Below are 14,655 nucleotides of genomic sequence, written 5' to 3'. Positions count from 1 at the left end.
TGGTAGCACACAAAATGTTCCTCCGGTAAACGGGAGTTGCATAATCTCATAGTCATAGAAACATGTATATGTCATGAAGAAAGCAATAGCAACATACTAAACGATCAAGTGCTAAGCTAACGGAATGGGTCAAGTCAATCACATCATTCTCCTAATGATGTGATCCCGTTAATGAAATGAAAAATCATGTCTATGGTTAGTAAACTTAACCATCTTTGATTCAACGAGCTAGTCAAGTAGAGGCATACTAGTGACATTATGTTTGTCTATGTATTCACACATGTACTAAGTTTCCGGTTAATACAATTCTAGCATGAATAATAAACATTTATCATGAAATAAAGAAATAAATAATAACTTTATTATTGCCTCTAGGGCATATTTCCTTCAATTTTTACCACAAACAGTATGCAGCACCTTCCTGGAATGGCAACAGATCCACCTGAATCTTCCTTGGGATCGGCACGACAGTCTGCGCCCGAATCCCCTTTGGGATTGCTGCAGCAGTCTGCACCCGCATTAGCCTCGGGACCGGTGGACCGCGTCGACCCTGCCTCCCCTGCTCTATGTCAACCTGCGGCTGGCACATGTACGTCGCGCCAACCTCCACCAGCAGACAACCCGACCGAGTGGGACCCACCCTCCGAGCGCTACACACCGACGCCGCACGTCTACAGCAGGCGGCTGTCTCGTCCTGCGCCGGGCGGGACCAGCGCTCCACCCGAGCCTGATTTGCTGGGCGCCTAGAGATCTTCTGTTGCGTCTCCCTCTTCAGCACCCTCTGCCTCTGCCACAGACGATCCGGCTGCAGCGGTCGCCTTGGGATCGCCTTGCTCAGCTGCAGATCTAGGTGCATTGCCTGTCCAGGAGGCTGCAGCCCTCCCTGGATCTTCTGTGCAGTTGTCGCTGCCTCATACACGGCTTCAAACAGGCACGATTCATCCAGTTAATTACAAATCTAAGTATGGCTTGGTTGTGTCTGATACATCTGCAGGAGAACCCCGCACTGTTCGTGAGGCGCTTGCTGATGTCAAGTGGAAACATGCCATGGAAGAGGAGTTTGGTGCCCTCTAGAAAAATTATACTTGGCATCTTGTTCCTTCCTCTCCGGGTACAAATCTCATTGATTGCAAGTGGGTGTTCCATATTAAATGAAGGTCAGATGGTATGATTGATCGTTATAAAGCTCACCTCGTTGCAAAAGGATTCAAGCAGAGGTATGGACTTGACTATGAGGACACGTTTAGTCATGTTGTTAAAGCTGCCATTATTCGCTTGGTTCTTTCTATTGATGTCTCTCATGGATGGTGTCTTCGTCAGCTAGATGTGCAGAATGCGTTTCTTCACGGTGTTCTGGAAGATGAAGTATATATGAAACAACCTCCTGGGTTTGAAGATCCAAACAGGACCTTCCATGTCTGCAGACTTGATAAGTCACTTTATGGTCTGAAACAGGCTCCACGAGCATGGTACTCTCGCTTGAGCTCCAAACTGCAAACTCTTGGTTTTGTTCCTTCTAAGTCTGACACTTCTATGTTTATTTATCAACGTTCCCACACAACCGTGTTTGTGCTTATTTATGTTGATGATATTATTGTCACTAGTTTATCCAATGCTGCAGTCACAGCTCTCTTGAAAGATTTACAGTCAGATTTTGCTCTAAAAGATCTAGGTGACTTGCAGTTCTTTCTTGGCATTGAGGTCAAGAGAAACCAGGAAGGTGGTCTTCATATTTCTCAGGAAAAATATGCCACTGATCTTTTGAGCAAGGCAGGATTGCAGGGCTGTAAACCATCAACAACACCACTCTCCAGTTCAGAAAAACTATCTCTTGCAGAGGGCATACTGTTGAGTCAAGAGGATGGCACCAAATACAGGAGTTTGGTAGGAGCACTTCAGTACTTGACACTCACTAGGCCTGATATTTCATTTGCAGTTAATAAAGTGTGTCAGTATCTTCATGCACCTACTTCTGCTCATTGGACCGCTGCTAAGCACATACTAAGATATGTAAAGAACACATTAAGCATTGGGTTAACATTCACCAAGTCAATCTCTACACTCGTTAGTGCCTTTTCTGATTCTAATTGGGCAGGTTGCTTGGATGACAGACGGCCTACAGGTGGCTTTGTAGTTTTCTTTAGACCTAACTTAATCTCCTGGTGTGCAAAGAAACATGCCACAGTATCAAGATCAAGTACTAAGGCATAATACAAAGCATTAGCTAATGCTACTGCAGAAATTATATCGGTTAAGTCTTTACTAAAAGAACTTGGAATATTTCACACACAAACTCCATGTCTTTGGTGTGATAATATTGGTGCCACTTATCTCTCTGCAAACCCTGTTTTTCATGCAAGAACGAAACATATTGAGATTGACTACCATTTTGTTAGAGAGAGGGTTGTTAGCAAAGAACTGCAGATTCGGTTCATCCCTTCAAAGGTGAAGGAAATATGCCCTAGAGGCAATAATAAAGTTATTATTTATTTCCTTATTTCATGATAAATGTTTATTATTCATGCTAGAATTGTATTAACCGGAAACTTGATACATGTGTGAATACATAGACAAACAGAGTGTCACTAGTATGCCTCTACTTGACTAGCTTGTTGAATCAAAGATGGTTAAGTTTCCTAGCCATAGACATGAGTTGTCATTTGATTAACGGGATCACATCATTAGGAGAATGGTGTGATTGACTTGACCCATTCCGTTAGCTTAGCACTTGATCGTTTAGCATGTTGCTATTGCTTTCTTCATGACTTATACATGTTCCTATGACTATGAGATTATGCAACTCCCGTTTACTGGAGGAACACTTTGTGTGCTACCAAACGTCACAACGTAACTGGGTGATTATAAAGGTGCTCTACAGGTGTCTCCGAAGGTACTTGTTGAGTTGGCGTATTTCGAGATTAGGATTTGTCACTCCGATTGTCAGAGAGGTATCTCTGGGCCCTCTCGGTAATGCACATCACTATAAGCCCTGCAAGCAATATGACTAATGAGTTAGTTGCGGGATGATGCATTATGGAACGAGTAAAGAGACTTGCCGATAATGAGATTGAACTAGGTATTGAGATACCAACGATCGAATCTCGGGCAAGTAACATACTGATGACAAAGGGAACAACGTATGTTGTTATGCGGTTTGACCGATATAGATCTTCGTAGAATATGTAGGAGCCAATATGAGCATCCAGATTCCGCTATTGGTTATTGACCGGAGACGTGTCTCGGTCATGTCTACATAGTTCTCGAACCCATAGGGTCCGCACGCTTAACGTTCTATGACGATTTATATTATGAGTTTATGTGTTTTGATGTACCGAAGGTAGTTCGGAGTCCCGGATGAGATCGGGGACAAGACGCGGAGTCTCAAAATGGTCGAGACATAAAGATCGATATATTGGACGACTATATTCAGACATCGGAAAGGTTCCGAGTGATTCGGGTATTTTTCGGAGTACCGGTGGAGTTACGGGAATACGGGAGTACATATGGGCCTTAGTGGGCTTCAGGGGAAAAAGAGGAGAAGCCACGAGGGCTGGCGGCGCGCCCCCCATGGGCCTAGTCCGAATTGGACTAGGGGGAGGGGCTGCGCCCCCTCTTTCCTTCTCCTTCCCCTCTCCTTCCTTCCCCCTCCTAGTGGGACTAGGAAAGGGGGAGTCCTACTCCCACTAAGAGGAGGACTCCTCCTCCTGGCGCGCCCTACAGGGCCGGACGGCCTCCCCCCTTGCTCCTTTATATATGGGGGCAGGGGGCACCTCTAGATACACAAGTTGATCTGTTGATCTCTCCCAGCCGTGTGCGATGCCCCCCTCCACCATATTCCACCTCGATAATATCATAGCGGTGCTTAGGCGAAGCCCTGCGTCGATAGCATCATCAACACCGTCATCACGCCATCGTGCTGACGGAACTCTCCCGCAAAGCTCTGCTGGATCGGAGTTCGTGGGACGTCATCGAGCTGAACGTGTGCTGAACTCGGAGGTGTCGTATGTTCGGTACTTGGATCGGTCGGATCATGAAGACGTACGACTACATCAACCGCGTTGTGCTAACGCTTCCGCTTACGCTCTACGTGTGTACGTGGACACACTCTCCCCTCTCATTGCTATGCACCACCATGATCTTGTGTGTGCGTAGGAATTTTTTTAAAATTACCACGTTCCCCAACAAAAGGATCAAGTTGTTGATGGATTTACAAAGGCATTACCAACAGGACCATTCGAAGAGTTTAAGCGTAATCTAAACTTGAGAAGTTCAGATTAAGGGAGAATGTTAAACACATTGTTATGAGGCCTATGGTCGGACACCTTATATGTCACGTTGGAATAGCTAGGTAGATATCCGGTGTAGTATCTCCTTCTATCTCCTGTTAAACCTCTTGTAATATCTCTTGTTGGTTAGGCCTCGACACTGCCAATCCTTGTACTCCAAGATACAATCAATATATACTCATGCGGCTCCCCTGTTGGGAGTAGGAACGCTTAACCAGATTTTACAAGATCAATACGTTTTACTAAACATCATGGCATACTTATCCCAATTAGGAGTTTGTCCCCAAATATTGCAAAAATGATTAATAAGTAACCACCAAAGCAATAATTTGAGAATCGTTGTTAGCGTTGATACACACTATGAGATCATCTACAAACATAAGCGAGTGGATAAGGGCAAGAAGCTCATAAGCTTATGTCATTTTAAGTTACTGGAGCTCAAGGCATCTTGTTAGATGTAACAGTGAAAGGATCGAGAGGTCGACTCACTCGAGGGGTTGGGGGGGGGGGGTATGAGACTACAAATTTTAGCCTAACTTCCTATTTTAGAGTCAAGTGCGGATTAAGTAACTTCTCTAGATATGCAATCTACGGTGAGAACAACCTATATGGCAAACGAGCTAGAACCAAGATAATCAATGCAACAAGCTAATTAACGAGTCAACAAGCGTACAAAGCAAATAAAGGCACGGGAAAGGATAAACCAGAAGTGAGTCAGAGACACGATGTATCCTGAAGTTCACACTCTTTGGGGGAGTGCTAATCTCTATTGGAGAGGTGTCGAAGCGAGAGCTCTGGAGCGCCACCAAGTGGCTCGCCCTAATATCCTCTTTGAGTCACCCCAAACGGATGAGCCTTCAAATCACTCGGGGGTGGTCTTGAAGGTGACCGTTGAACCTCTACAAACTTCCCAGGGCACCAATAAGAATTAGTTTCCGGACCTTGACTCATACCGCCCAGGAGCCCCAAATCTCCAAGAGTAACAAGTGTTGTTGATGAACAAGAGTGAGGATCACAAATTGGTTTGGTGGAAATGTAGATCAGGTCTTCCTCTTTCGATCCTCAAAATATGGTGGAGTATGAGTGGAGGGGTTGAGAGGAATTGAGCTTTTGGAGGTGTAGCAATGGATGGGCAGCTCAAAATTTAGGTTAGGTCTTGAGGTGGAAGAAGGGGATATAAATAACGCAACAACTAGTGACTATTGCTCACTTGTTGGTGCCTGTTTTCAAATTCACGAAAGTTTTCAAACACATGAAAAATTTCAGTTTTATGATTTTTTAAATTCACATATATTTTTCAAATTCGTGAACTTCTTCCAAATTCATGAAAACTCGCTCAAATTTGAGAACATTCTCAAAATCATGAACAATATTTAAATTTGTAACTTTTTTGAATTCACAAGCTCTTTTAAATGCACTTTTTTTTTTCAAATTCATGAACATTTCTAAATTTCCAAATAAATCAAATTAGTAAAAAATTTCAAATTTGTGAATATTTTTTAAATCCCTGAACAATTATTCAAAATCTGTGAACACTTTTGATTTCATCATTTTTTTCAAAAATCAACTCCTTTTTCATCAGAGAATAAGAGAGGAATGAGCAGGAAAAAATAGTCGGTCAGGTGAACTAATCAAGTTTATTTTGGCAAACCAAGAACTACTCCCTCTATCCCATAATATAAACGCTCTTATATTAGGAGACGGAGGGAGTAGTCGGGAAAGTATCCAGTGCTCCCAGCCTTAGGGTACTCCCAGTGGTCCAATGTCAAAAAACACTTTTAATGTTTCAAAAAAGTCCGAAAAAATGAGAATGTACACAAGGAATGTCACTACATCCTCTAAAAATTTCAGGTCCAAAATTGAAATGTACATTGAGAAAAAAAAAGAGAAATCCAGATCTAAATAGTGTCAATATTGCTTTTGTCTCTTCTTTACACTATTCATGCTGGATTTCACATTTTTGTTTCTCAAGGTGTGTTTCGAGTTTGGAGCTGAAATTTTTATGGCTTATAGTCACATTCATTGTAAACATTCATAAAAAAAATTCGGAATTTTTTGAAATATTAAAAAATGTTTTTAAACATTGGAGTACCGGGAGTACCCCAAGTTTGGGAGCACCGGATACTTTCCGGGAGTAGTCAGCTAGCGAGCCTTCATAGCGAACCCAGAGAGCGAAGCGCAATTTTTGGGCCGCGGCCCCGCTAAATGGTACAGTAGCTTCAGACAAAAGATGGGATGGTTTAACCCTATCTTCCTCCTCTCCGACGCTGGAGCAACCCCCACACGCGCGCAGCCTCCTCCTCTTCCTCTCATCAATGGCGCGCCTCCACCACCTTCTCTCCCGCGCGCTCGCCTCCAACCACCTCCTCCGCTCTCCTCCGCTCCCTTTCTCAGCGCGCCCGACTCTCCCGCTCCACTCGCAGCCGCCGCCGGCGCCTCCTCCTCACCCCCATGGTCGCAGCCCGCCCCCTTTCCTCGCCGCCGCCTCGCGGCACTACGCGTCATCCCTATCCAGGCGACGCCGGCGCGGCATGGCGCCGCCGATGTTTCCGAGACGGAGGAGAGCCAGGTTGAAGGGCCCCGCCGAGCTCAGCGTCCAGATTGGCATCGAAGAAGCCCTGCCCGATGACCCCCTCATCCTGGTGATAATAGCCTCCGCACGCTGTTTTCGCTCCTTGGACTTGTTGAATTCCTAGCCTGCTTCTCTAATTACGAATGGCTTTGCAGAGTATTGCAGAAACGCTTCGAACGGATGCTGGGAAGGCAATGAAGCTGGCGTTCCACAATTTGGGGAACTCGGAGTACAAGACCAGAGACCCTTGTATAAGCAATGTGGATGAGTACGACAGCGTTGAGGTGTCTGTGCTGCTTTGCGATGATGATTTTATCAGGAAGCTGAACAAGGGATGGAGGGATGAAGACCGCGCGACAGACGTTCTGTCAATGTCGCAGCATATCCCGGGGCTCCAAATTCCCGTTGTAAGACGTCCTGTTGAACTAGTTTATTTGTTAGAGATGTTTCTGTCAGATCTTAGTATTCACTTGTTGCTTCTGGTTCAACAGCTGCAACTAGGTGACTTGGTAATTTCTGTTGACACAGCCCGACGGCAAGCAGAAGAAAGAGGCCATGCACTTCTTGATGAGATAAGAATTCTCATGGTTAGTTTCTCTGACTTATTTCTAGCACCACATTTGTTCTCCTTATCAGGGTGCCCGCGTGCTTCTGTTTGTAGTTGTGTAGGTCTCGTCTGATCTATCGTTGACCGTAGCAGTAGCAATGTCTGATAATGGTGGTTTTGAGCTCATATGATAAGTTTGAACGGTCACAATAGCAAAATTAAACATGAAGGAAATTGGATCAATATCTTTTTTGAAACTTAGAATTGGATCAGTATTGACAACACACCAGGTAATAGTAAGATGGAGATGCGCTTGGTTTGCAGCCCCAGTGACAATGTTTGGGCAAGCCAATATTTGGCAATGTCGAAACTTGCCAGTAATAGCCTAATTGGTTGGCAGCCAATTGCAATGCCAAAATTTGGCAAATCAACTCTGGCTATGAGCTAGTTGGCAAATGGTAGGCAACATCAGAGTGCACACCAATGGATTGGCCTCAATCCAGTCACTAGCCAAAGAGGCGGCCTTACCCAAATGTTGGCTTGAGCAATTGGGGTTGCAATCGAAGCACGCCCTAGGTGTGTATTTACTTCATGAGATTTATTTTGAATTAGTGCTATGCTTGAAAGTTGAAATTTGCATACCAAGATAAAGCTTCAAGTTTTGCCTATTGGCTTGATCGCTTGACTACCTTCTGTATACAAATGATTACTTCAATGCTACTTCTGGTGTATCTTATGAAGAGAACCTCCATGCGATTGTTCAGTGTTGGAATAGCTTTGCTGATTGCGAGCCTATTCTGTGTTAACCAACTTAATCTTCATCAGGTTCATGGATTGTTGCATTTATTGGGCTTTGATCATGAACTCAGCAAGGAGGCTGAAGAAGAGATGGAGCAGGAAGAAGAAAAAATATTAAATACCCTTGAATGGATAGGAAAAGGACTCATTAGGAGTGCATATCATTTCAGTACTGATATGGGTCATTCAGAAAATTCTGATGGTAGGTCGCCCTTGGCCCCTTGCACATTATTGTTGTGTGTTTTTCTTTATGTGAAGGGTTGCCATCTGTTTCTTCTCACTGGAGTACCTTGAACTTTTAATATGTAGAGGCCAATAGAGATATAGAGAAAAGGAGTTTACAGGAGAGTCATCAGCCGAAACTGACCCATATAGTATGTGATATAGATGGTGAGGTGATGAAGCATCAAGAAGTATACTGTTTATGCTGGATCTTACCAACTTCTAGCAAGTAACTTCTTTGCAAAAATTATTAAGGTACTGTTGTGGATTATGAAGGACGCCTGCATTCGGAGTCAATAGAATCTTTGAGAGAGGCAGTATCACGGGGAGTAACTGTTATCATGCTTACTGGCAAGGTGGGTTTTACTCTTAAGCATTCGTCATGAATGCAAGGATATCCGGTCGTCCAATGTGAATGGCCCTGATCTTGAGGTTAAGGCTACTTCTCAGTCTTTCCTTAACAATATTACCGATTATATCAATGATATGGGTAACTTTCCCACAGCATAAAGTACGTGGAAGTAGTCTTGATGAAAGTTGGAAATTATTTTCAGTAGGATGTTAGTGCTTCTATGTAGCTTCTTATCTTAGTTCAGTTTAATTTCAGATGGAATTCGAATAATAAGCAATATGATTTCAACTTGTGATAAGTTGCAGCTGACTATTTGTGATATTAATCTTATATTCTACATAAGATGGCTGCATTTTTAGTATAATTGCATGTTTCTAATATTTTCTTGATTTTCATCCCTTTTAATTAGACCCGTGCTTCCACCATAGCAACCTTCAAGCTTCTTAATATGGAAGGAAGAGGTGATTTTATATCGGAGAATTCAGCTGGTGTATTTCTACAGGTACATCATCCATTCTTACTTGAATAGTTGTAGAATTTGGAAGTTTGGTTATCAAAGCTTTATGGCTTCGTGCAAGTGTTCTTTTGGCACTCATATCCCTTTTTGTTGAATTAGACATATCTGGACATTTTGAAGTAAAAATTTGTGTCCAATTGCTCTACTGAATAAGGCACCCTAATTTTAGATTGCAACAATAGTAAGAATATGTTTATTTTTCAATCGACGGGGATAAGATAGAAGGAAGTAAGTGTCGAGCCCTCGTCATTGTCATTCTTTATACTTTTTTTCGAGAAAACGCAAAGGACTCTTTGCGTTTCATTTCATTGAAAAGGTGAGAAGATACAATCCTCCTAGGAGGTGGTGGTTACATGGATTGGCCACCTATCAGTGGACATCCCAGTTATAGGGGAGGACTACCCTGAGACCCAAAGCGCCAGCTTGTGCCCAACATGTGGCTTCGGCCTTAATCTTATCTACGAGTACGGTGACCGAGGGGCGCGCGTTCTCGAAGACGCACTCATTGCGGTGTTTCCAAATCATCCAAGGGACGAGCATGGCGATGGATTGTAGGCCTTTCCGTAGCGCGTGTGGGGTCTGCCCTTTCGTGCGTTGCCACCAGTCCGTGAGGGTGGGTTCGTTGCTTGGCGGTTGAGAAGGTATCCTCGCCCAAGCCAGCACGTCATGCCAGACCTGCCGCGAGAACGGGCATTCTAGGAGCAAGTGCCACATCGTCTCTGGGGCCTGATCACAAAGAAGGCATCGTGGGTGGTGTTGTAGGCCGCGACGGGCGAGTCTGTCTGCCGTCCAACACCGGTCCTGGCTAGCCAGCCAATGAAAGAAATGGACACGGCGTGGTGCCCAGCTCTTCCAGGTAAGCTTCCAGGAAGGGCATTTCATGGATCCGTGGAAGGTTGCGGCGTAGCATGACCGTGCCGTGTAAGTGCCACTGGCCGTCCATCTCCAGAGCATGCGGTCGGGCCGGTTTGACAAGCCGATGTGCTGCACTGCCTGCCAAAGTCTGAGATATTGGCCAATCTCATGGATCCCTATCACTCCTTGAATGTCACGGGCCCAGGCATTGCCCGCTAGGCCGGCGGCCACCGTTCTTGACTTGCGTTGCCGTTTGGGGATGCATTGGTAGCTTGTTTGAGGCTTTGAGCAATAGTAAGAATATGTTCTTTTTTTCAATCGACATTTACCCTTATAAAGTTATATTTTGCTCTGTTCGCTGCAGGGTTCGCTTGTATATGGGGAGCATGGCCAACTTATTTATAGAGCAAACTTGGATGTGGATATATGCAAGGAGGTAGTGATTTACCCTTTTACAGTATGTCAGCTGATTACTTTCTGCCGTACTTCTGTCAGAAATTTAGTGCTGCGCCTGCTCATCTTCCATCAAACTTTTAATATTACCTACTGTTCTTTTTATTAGGAGGATTTGCGGGGCATTTCGTGTCTTGTCAGTTCTTTATCGTGAATGTGGATGTTAGGCATGAAATGTGCTATCATTGAGCTTGAATCATTTTCATATCAGTTTTGACTTGTTAAGGTTGTGTGCCCCTTTTAGCGATGTATAAGATCGTCAGGTATTATATTTAAATTTCTTTTGTTCCATTTGCAGGCATGTTTGTACTCCTTGAAGCATAAAATTCCTCTTGTTGCATACTGTGAGGAACAATGTTTGACCTTGTTTGAACATCCTTCTGTCGACTTGTTGCACACTGTGCACCATGAGACCAAGGTACAATATTTAGGTTTTTGCTAGATAAACTTCTCTTTTCTTCCTTTCCAACTATATTAAGCAGTTGAGCCAACATTGAGGTTTTGTCATAGGTAAAAGTGATGCCTTCAGTTGAGGACCTCTTGGAATATTCATCGATTCAGGTTTGTTATTGTAACTATGGCAAATGCAAAGTGGATGTGCCATTTATAAGGATGATGAGTTTTCCTATCTTTGGATCAGTTTTGTTTAGAGTGAACTTACATGGTTTACTTGCATTTGCAGAAGTTGCTTTTCCTTGGCAACACGGATGAAGATTTTTCTGTCCTCACACGGCATTGGTCGGGACTAACAGAAGGGAAAGCATGTGTTATCAAATAGCAGCCAAATGCAATTGAGATTGTTCCCCTTGATGCTTCAAAAGGTGGTGGTATAAGGGCTCTACTTGATCATCTCGGATTAACTGAAGATGTATGAATTTGTTCCCGTCAATGCACTGCATTTTTACTGTTCCTTTTGTACCTTATTTCATCTTCTTTATTTTTAAAGGAATGTAGTAGGGGAATCCCCTGCTGCGATTTTGTACCTTATTTCATCTTTCTATTGTGCTCGCTTAGAAAGCATCACCACCACTAGAATGTATTTACAAGCATTATATGTCTGCTTATGCAGTCTGATCTTGAGGCGGTCGGAGACTATACCAGATGGCTAAGCAACAAGTGATCCAACTGACATGACGAAGCATTCTTTAGCAAGAGAGTGCTGATTGAGAGCTTCAGATATTCTAGGAAATGTCATATATGGAATTTACAAAAGACAAGGTATTGTGGTCTGGGAACTATGGAGAGTCGCAAGTTTGTGATACTATCCTTTAGGGCTGGCTACCAAAAGGGTTTGTGCATTGTGCATGTTGGAAAAGGGATGTGGGTGTTGGAGTGGCAAATTTGATCTCCTTCAGGTGATTTGGTTTTGAAGTTTAAAACCATGCTCTTGTAGTAGTAGTTTCATTGGTTTTTATGAGAGCCTTTCTCTTGTTGTTAACAGATGTCCTTCATGGAGGTGAGGAGAAAAGAAAACCAGACGAGCTTGTTTAGACAAACACCAAGTGAAATCACATGTTTCGACTTGTGATAACCTAATAGAAATATTCTTGTGGCCCTTGACTCCCTCTTTTTGCGAATGTTGTGGCCCTTGACTCTGATGAACATGTCATCGTAATCATTCATGGCAATACTGATTTTCCACAGAATACCTGTACAGTTGCTTTCAGGAACATCTCTTATCGTTCCTTAATAAATGGTTCCCCTAACTTGTGGCATCGTGTGTATAAGAGAATAGATGGTGTACCACCTACCATCATGGGCAAGTTTAACACAAGGAGCTGTGTCTATTGAGTTTTTCCGATTATGACTAGACCAAGTGTCACTTTATTCATTTTTACAGTTAACTTTCATATAGGCTAAAATAAAATCAGACATAAGAGAAATCAGGCTGATCTCAGAATGAGAAATTAGTTTGAATTTCCATGTGAAAGTGTACAGTAAGTACTGTATGTTCATGGGAAGTGGAGTCCTGGCATTCTAGTTGTAGCTAGTTAAGAGTTCATATGCATTTGTACATCTTCCTTGTTCTGGTGTGCAGGTAAATTGGCACTCCTGAACAAGAGGTTGGTGCTGCTTGCTCTGGACATTTGACAAGCAAATGAACTTTTTGAGGGCCTCTTGGCTATCATCTTGTTGCATGTCCTCGGTGAGTGATTTGACCGCTGGTTCATGCCTGATCCCGCTGTATAGCTCTTGCATGTCTTCATCCTCTTGCTGTAGGTAACTTCCTTTCCAAGGTCTTGAAGACATGTAGCATAAGATATCGATGTGAATGATTGGGACTTCCCTTGGTAGTACTTGGACAACCCTCTCCTGTGGAAATTAAATTATTTGTCAGAGATGGTAGTCTGAATAATTTGCAATATGAAGTGGATTCTATAGAAGTTATATGGAAAGAAGCGTGACATTGTGTTCTCTAGTTATTCAGTATGTATTTTAGGAAAATATTCATAACCAATGAATTAAATACTTGTCCTGTGCAAAGTGGGACCTCACAAGCTAATCACTTAGGAGCATGTCATTTTAAATTCGGCCATCCGATTTGAAGACCTGTTAGCGTAGCATGCATGTTCTTGGAAAGGGTGACAAAGTTTTGGTGTTTTCATACAGGTAGGGAAACGCAAACGGGCAAATTCCATGTTATCAAGGTGCAAAGCATGTACTCTACCTGGCAGGAAGCTGGGCTAGCAGCGAAGACAGCTCGTAGAGAGGTCCCTCGGCCTCAGAGTCCAGCTGCAAGGTGCTCGATGACGCTGAAGACGACCCCGAGGAATGATCATCGGGCGGGGAGTAACTCGACCCATCACCCAGATCCGACGCCAATGAGCACGACGACGACCCGCTGGACGCCCCTGAGGGCGAGGTGCAAGAAGCAGCGTCGGGGTGATCATCTTCTCCTTGGCAGACGCAGGCGGCGGCCTCACGGCGCAGAGCCTTGTTGCAAGGTCCATCCATTTCAGGGCCTGAACAGGAGGCACGGGCAATGGTTATCTCTTGGCTTGGGATGTTGGGAGCTTGGACGGCAAAGGAGAGGACCCCATATATATGCAGACTTTACTACGCGAGGGGTGGGGAAAAAGAAGAACCGTTGCCGTGGGCAGGCGGGCGTCTTGCTCGTTCAGATAGGCCTCCGTCGACTGGCGCCGAAAGTAAAACCAAGCCTATCCTTGCGACCTTGCCGTGCAGAGCGTCGGTCTTATCACCTACGTTACTGTCTGGAGTGTTTGCGCATGTGGAAACACTCGTTTCCGGGGGCGCAAGAGACGGAAACATGTGTTGCTTGCTGGGAGCAATCAATTATGTATAATCGGGGCATGTGAACTACACTGGCTCACGAGGATAAGCATCTTATCTTAGGGGACTCTGTCGACCGATCGGCGGGGGTGAGGAAGAAAATGGGGGCTTATCTCCGCGGATTAGCCGGGATAAGATAGATTACGGTGGCGACATGGTGCTTTCAGTTAGGAGTTTGATTTATGCCAAGGGCTGGTAACTGCTGCCGCGAGATTAGCTTTGTTTATTCGGGTCTCTAGAGCTGCTTGCTACAGAAAGAATCACGCAAATATATACTCCCAACATCTCAAAATAAGTGTCTCAATTTTTGTACAAGACGGATGATGCGATTGCTGTCTCAAACAAAGTTTTTTTTAACTGGTCTCAGACTCGATTTGGATAGGGTGGAAACGGGGTGCATGGTTTAAAGCCTGTTTGTTTGTTTGGGAGATACCAACTTTGTCGACGTGAGTTGTTAGCAAAATTGCCAGAAAGGTTTACTTGGTGTGGCTTGAAGCAAAAGATAAACCTAGCAGAGTCAAACTTGCCTTTTCTAGGTGGCATCACCATGACTAGTTTTATTCCAACTCAAACAGAGATACATCATCCACAGTCTATTCGAATGATCGATTAAGACCCTAGCCATGATTGCTAGCTCGTGCGGGTCACTATTTGTCTCACGCATACAATGCTTAATAAAAAGATTCCCCAAACCTAAATATCGCCAATGATCGGAGCAACCATGGTAGAGAAAGTAGTCCCCCCCCCCTCCCCCCCTAT

General features: G+C 44.1%; 2 protein-coding genes across 2 annotated transcripts; one reads left to right on the top strand and one right to left on the bottom strand.

Annotated features, from left to right (window-relative positions):
* Positions 1-6,485: 6,485 nt before the first annotated feature.
* Positions 6,486-12,248, top strand: LOC123046966 (endoribonuclease YBEY, chloroplastic). The gene is made up of 13 exons (XM_044470425.1): positions 6,486-6,928; positions 7,014-7,265; positions 7,350-7,445; positions 8,231-8,405; positions 8,513-8,593; positions 8,681-8,781; positions 9,187-9,279; positions 10,514-10,585; positions 10,901-11,020; positions 11,113-11,163; positions 11,285-11,470; positions 11,672-11,957; positions 12,044-12,248. Exons 1-11 carry the CDS (start codon positions 6,602-6,604, stop codon positions 11,378-11,380), a joined length of 1,464 nt encoding a protein of 487 aa, XP_044326360.1. The 5' UTR covers positions 6,486-6,601; the 3' UTR covers positions 11,381-11,470; positions 11,672-11,957; positions 12,044-12,248.
* A 243-nt stretch (positions 12,249-12,491) lies between these two features.
* Positions 12,492-13,843, bottom strand: LOC123046967 (uncharacterized). Its single transcript, XM_044470427.1, has 2 exons — positions 13,271-13,843; positions 12,492-12,915 (listed from the first exon to the last, which is right to left on the bottom strand). Exons 1-2 carry the CDS (start codon positions 13,555-13,557, stop codon positions 12,594-12,596), a joined length of 609 nt encoding a protein of 202 aa, XP_044326362.1. The 5' UTR covers positions 13,558-13,843; the 3' UTR covers positions 12,492-12,593.
* Between the last annotated feature and the right edge of the window lie 812 nt (positions 13,844-14,655).

Source organism: Triticum aestivum, chromosome 2B (genome assembly GCF_018294505.1).
Source record: "Triticum aestivum cultivar Chinese Spring chromosome 2B, IWGSC CS RefSeq v2.1, whole genome shotgun sequence".
NCBI lineage: Eukaryota > Viridiplantae > Streptophyta > Magnoliopsida > Poales > Poaceae > Triticum > Triticum aestivum.
This window is presented reverse-complemented; position numbering and strand designations above follow the sequence as displayed.

Excerpts from the sequence above, each read along its gene's own strand:
- LOC123046967 (XM_044470427.1), bottom strand. The coding sequence starts at position 13,557 with ATGGATGGACCTTGCAACAAGGCTCTGCGCCGTGAGGCCGCCGCCTGC. Across the intron at positions 12,916-13,270 it reads CTAGCCCAGCTTCCTGCCAG|GAGAGGGTTGTCCAAGTACT; the intron begins GTAGAGTACATG and ends TAATTTCCACAG.
- LOC123046966 (XM_044470425.1), top strand. The coding sequence starts at position 6,602 with ATGGCGCGCCTCCACCACCTTCTCTCCCGCGCGCTCGCCTCCAACCAC. Across the intron at positions 8,406-8,512 it reads TCATTCAGAAAATTCTGATG|AGGCCAATAGAGATATAGAG; the intron begins GTAGGTCGCCCT and ends TTTAATATGTAG. Across the intron at positions 8,594-8,680 it reads TATAGTATGTGATATAGATG|GTACTGTTGTGGATTATGAA; the intron begins GTGAGGTGATGA and ends AAAATTATTAAG.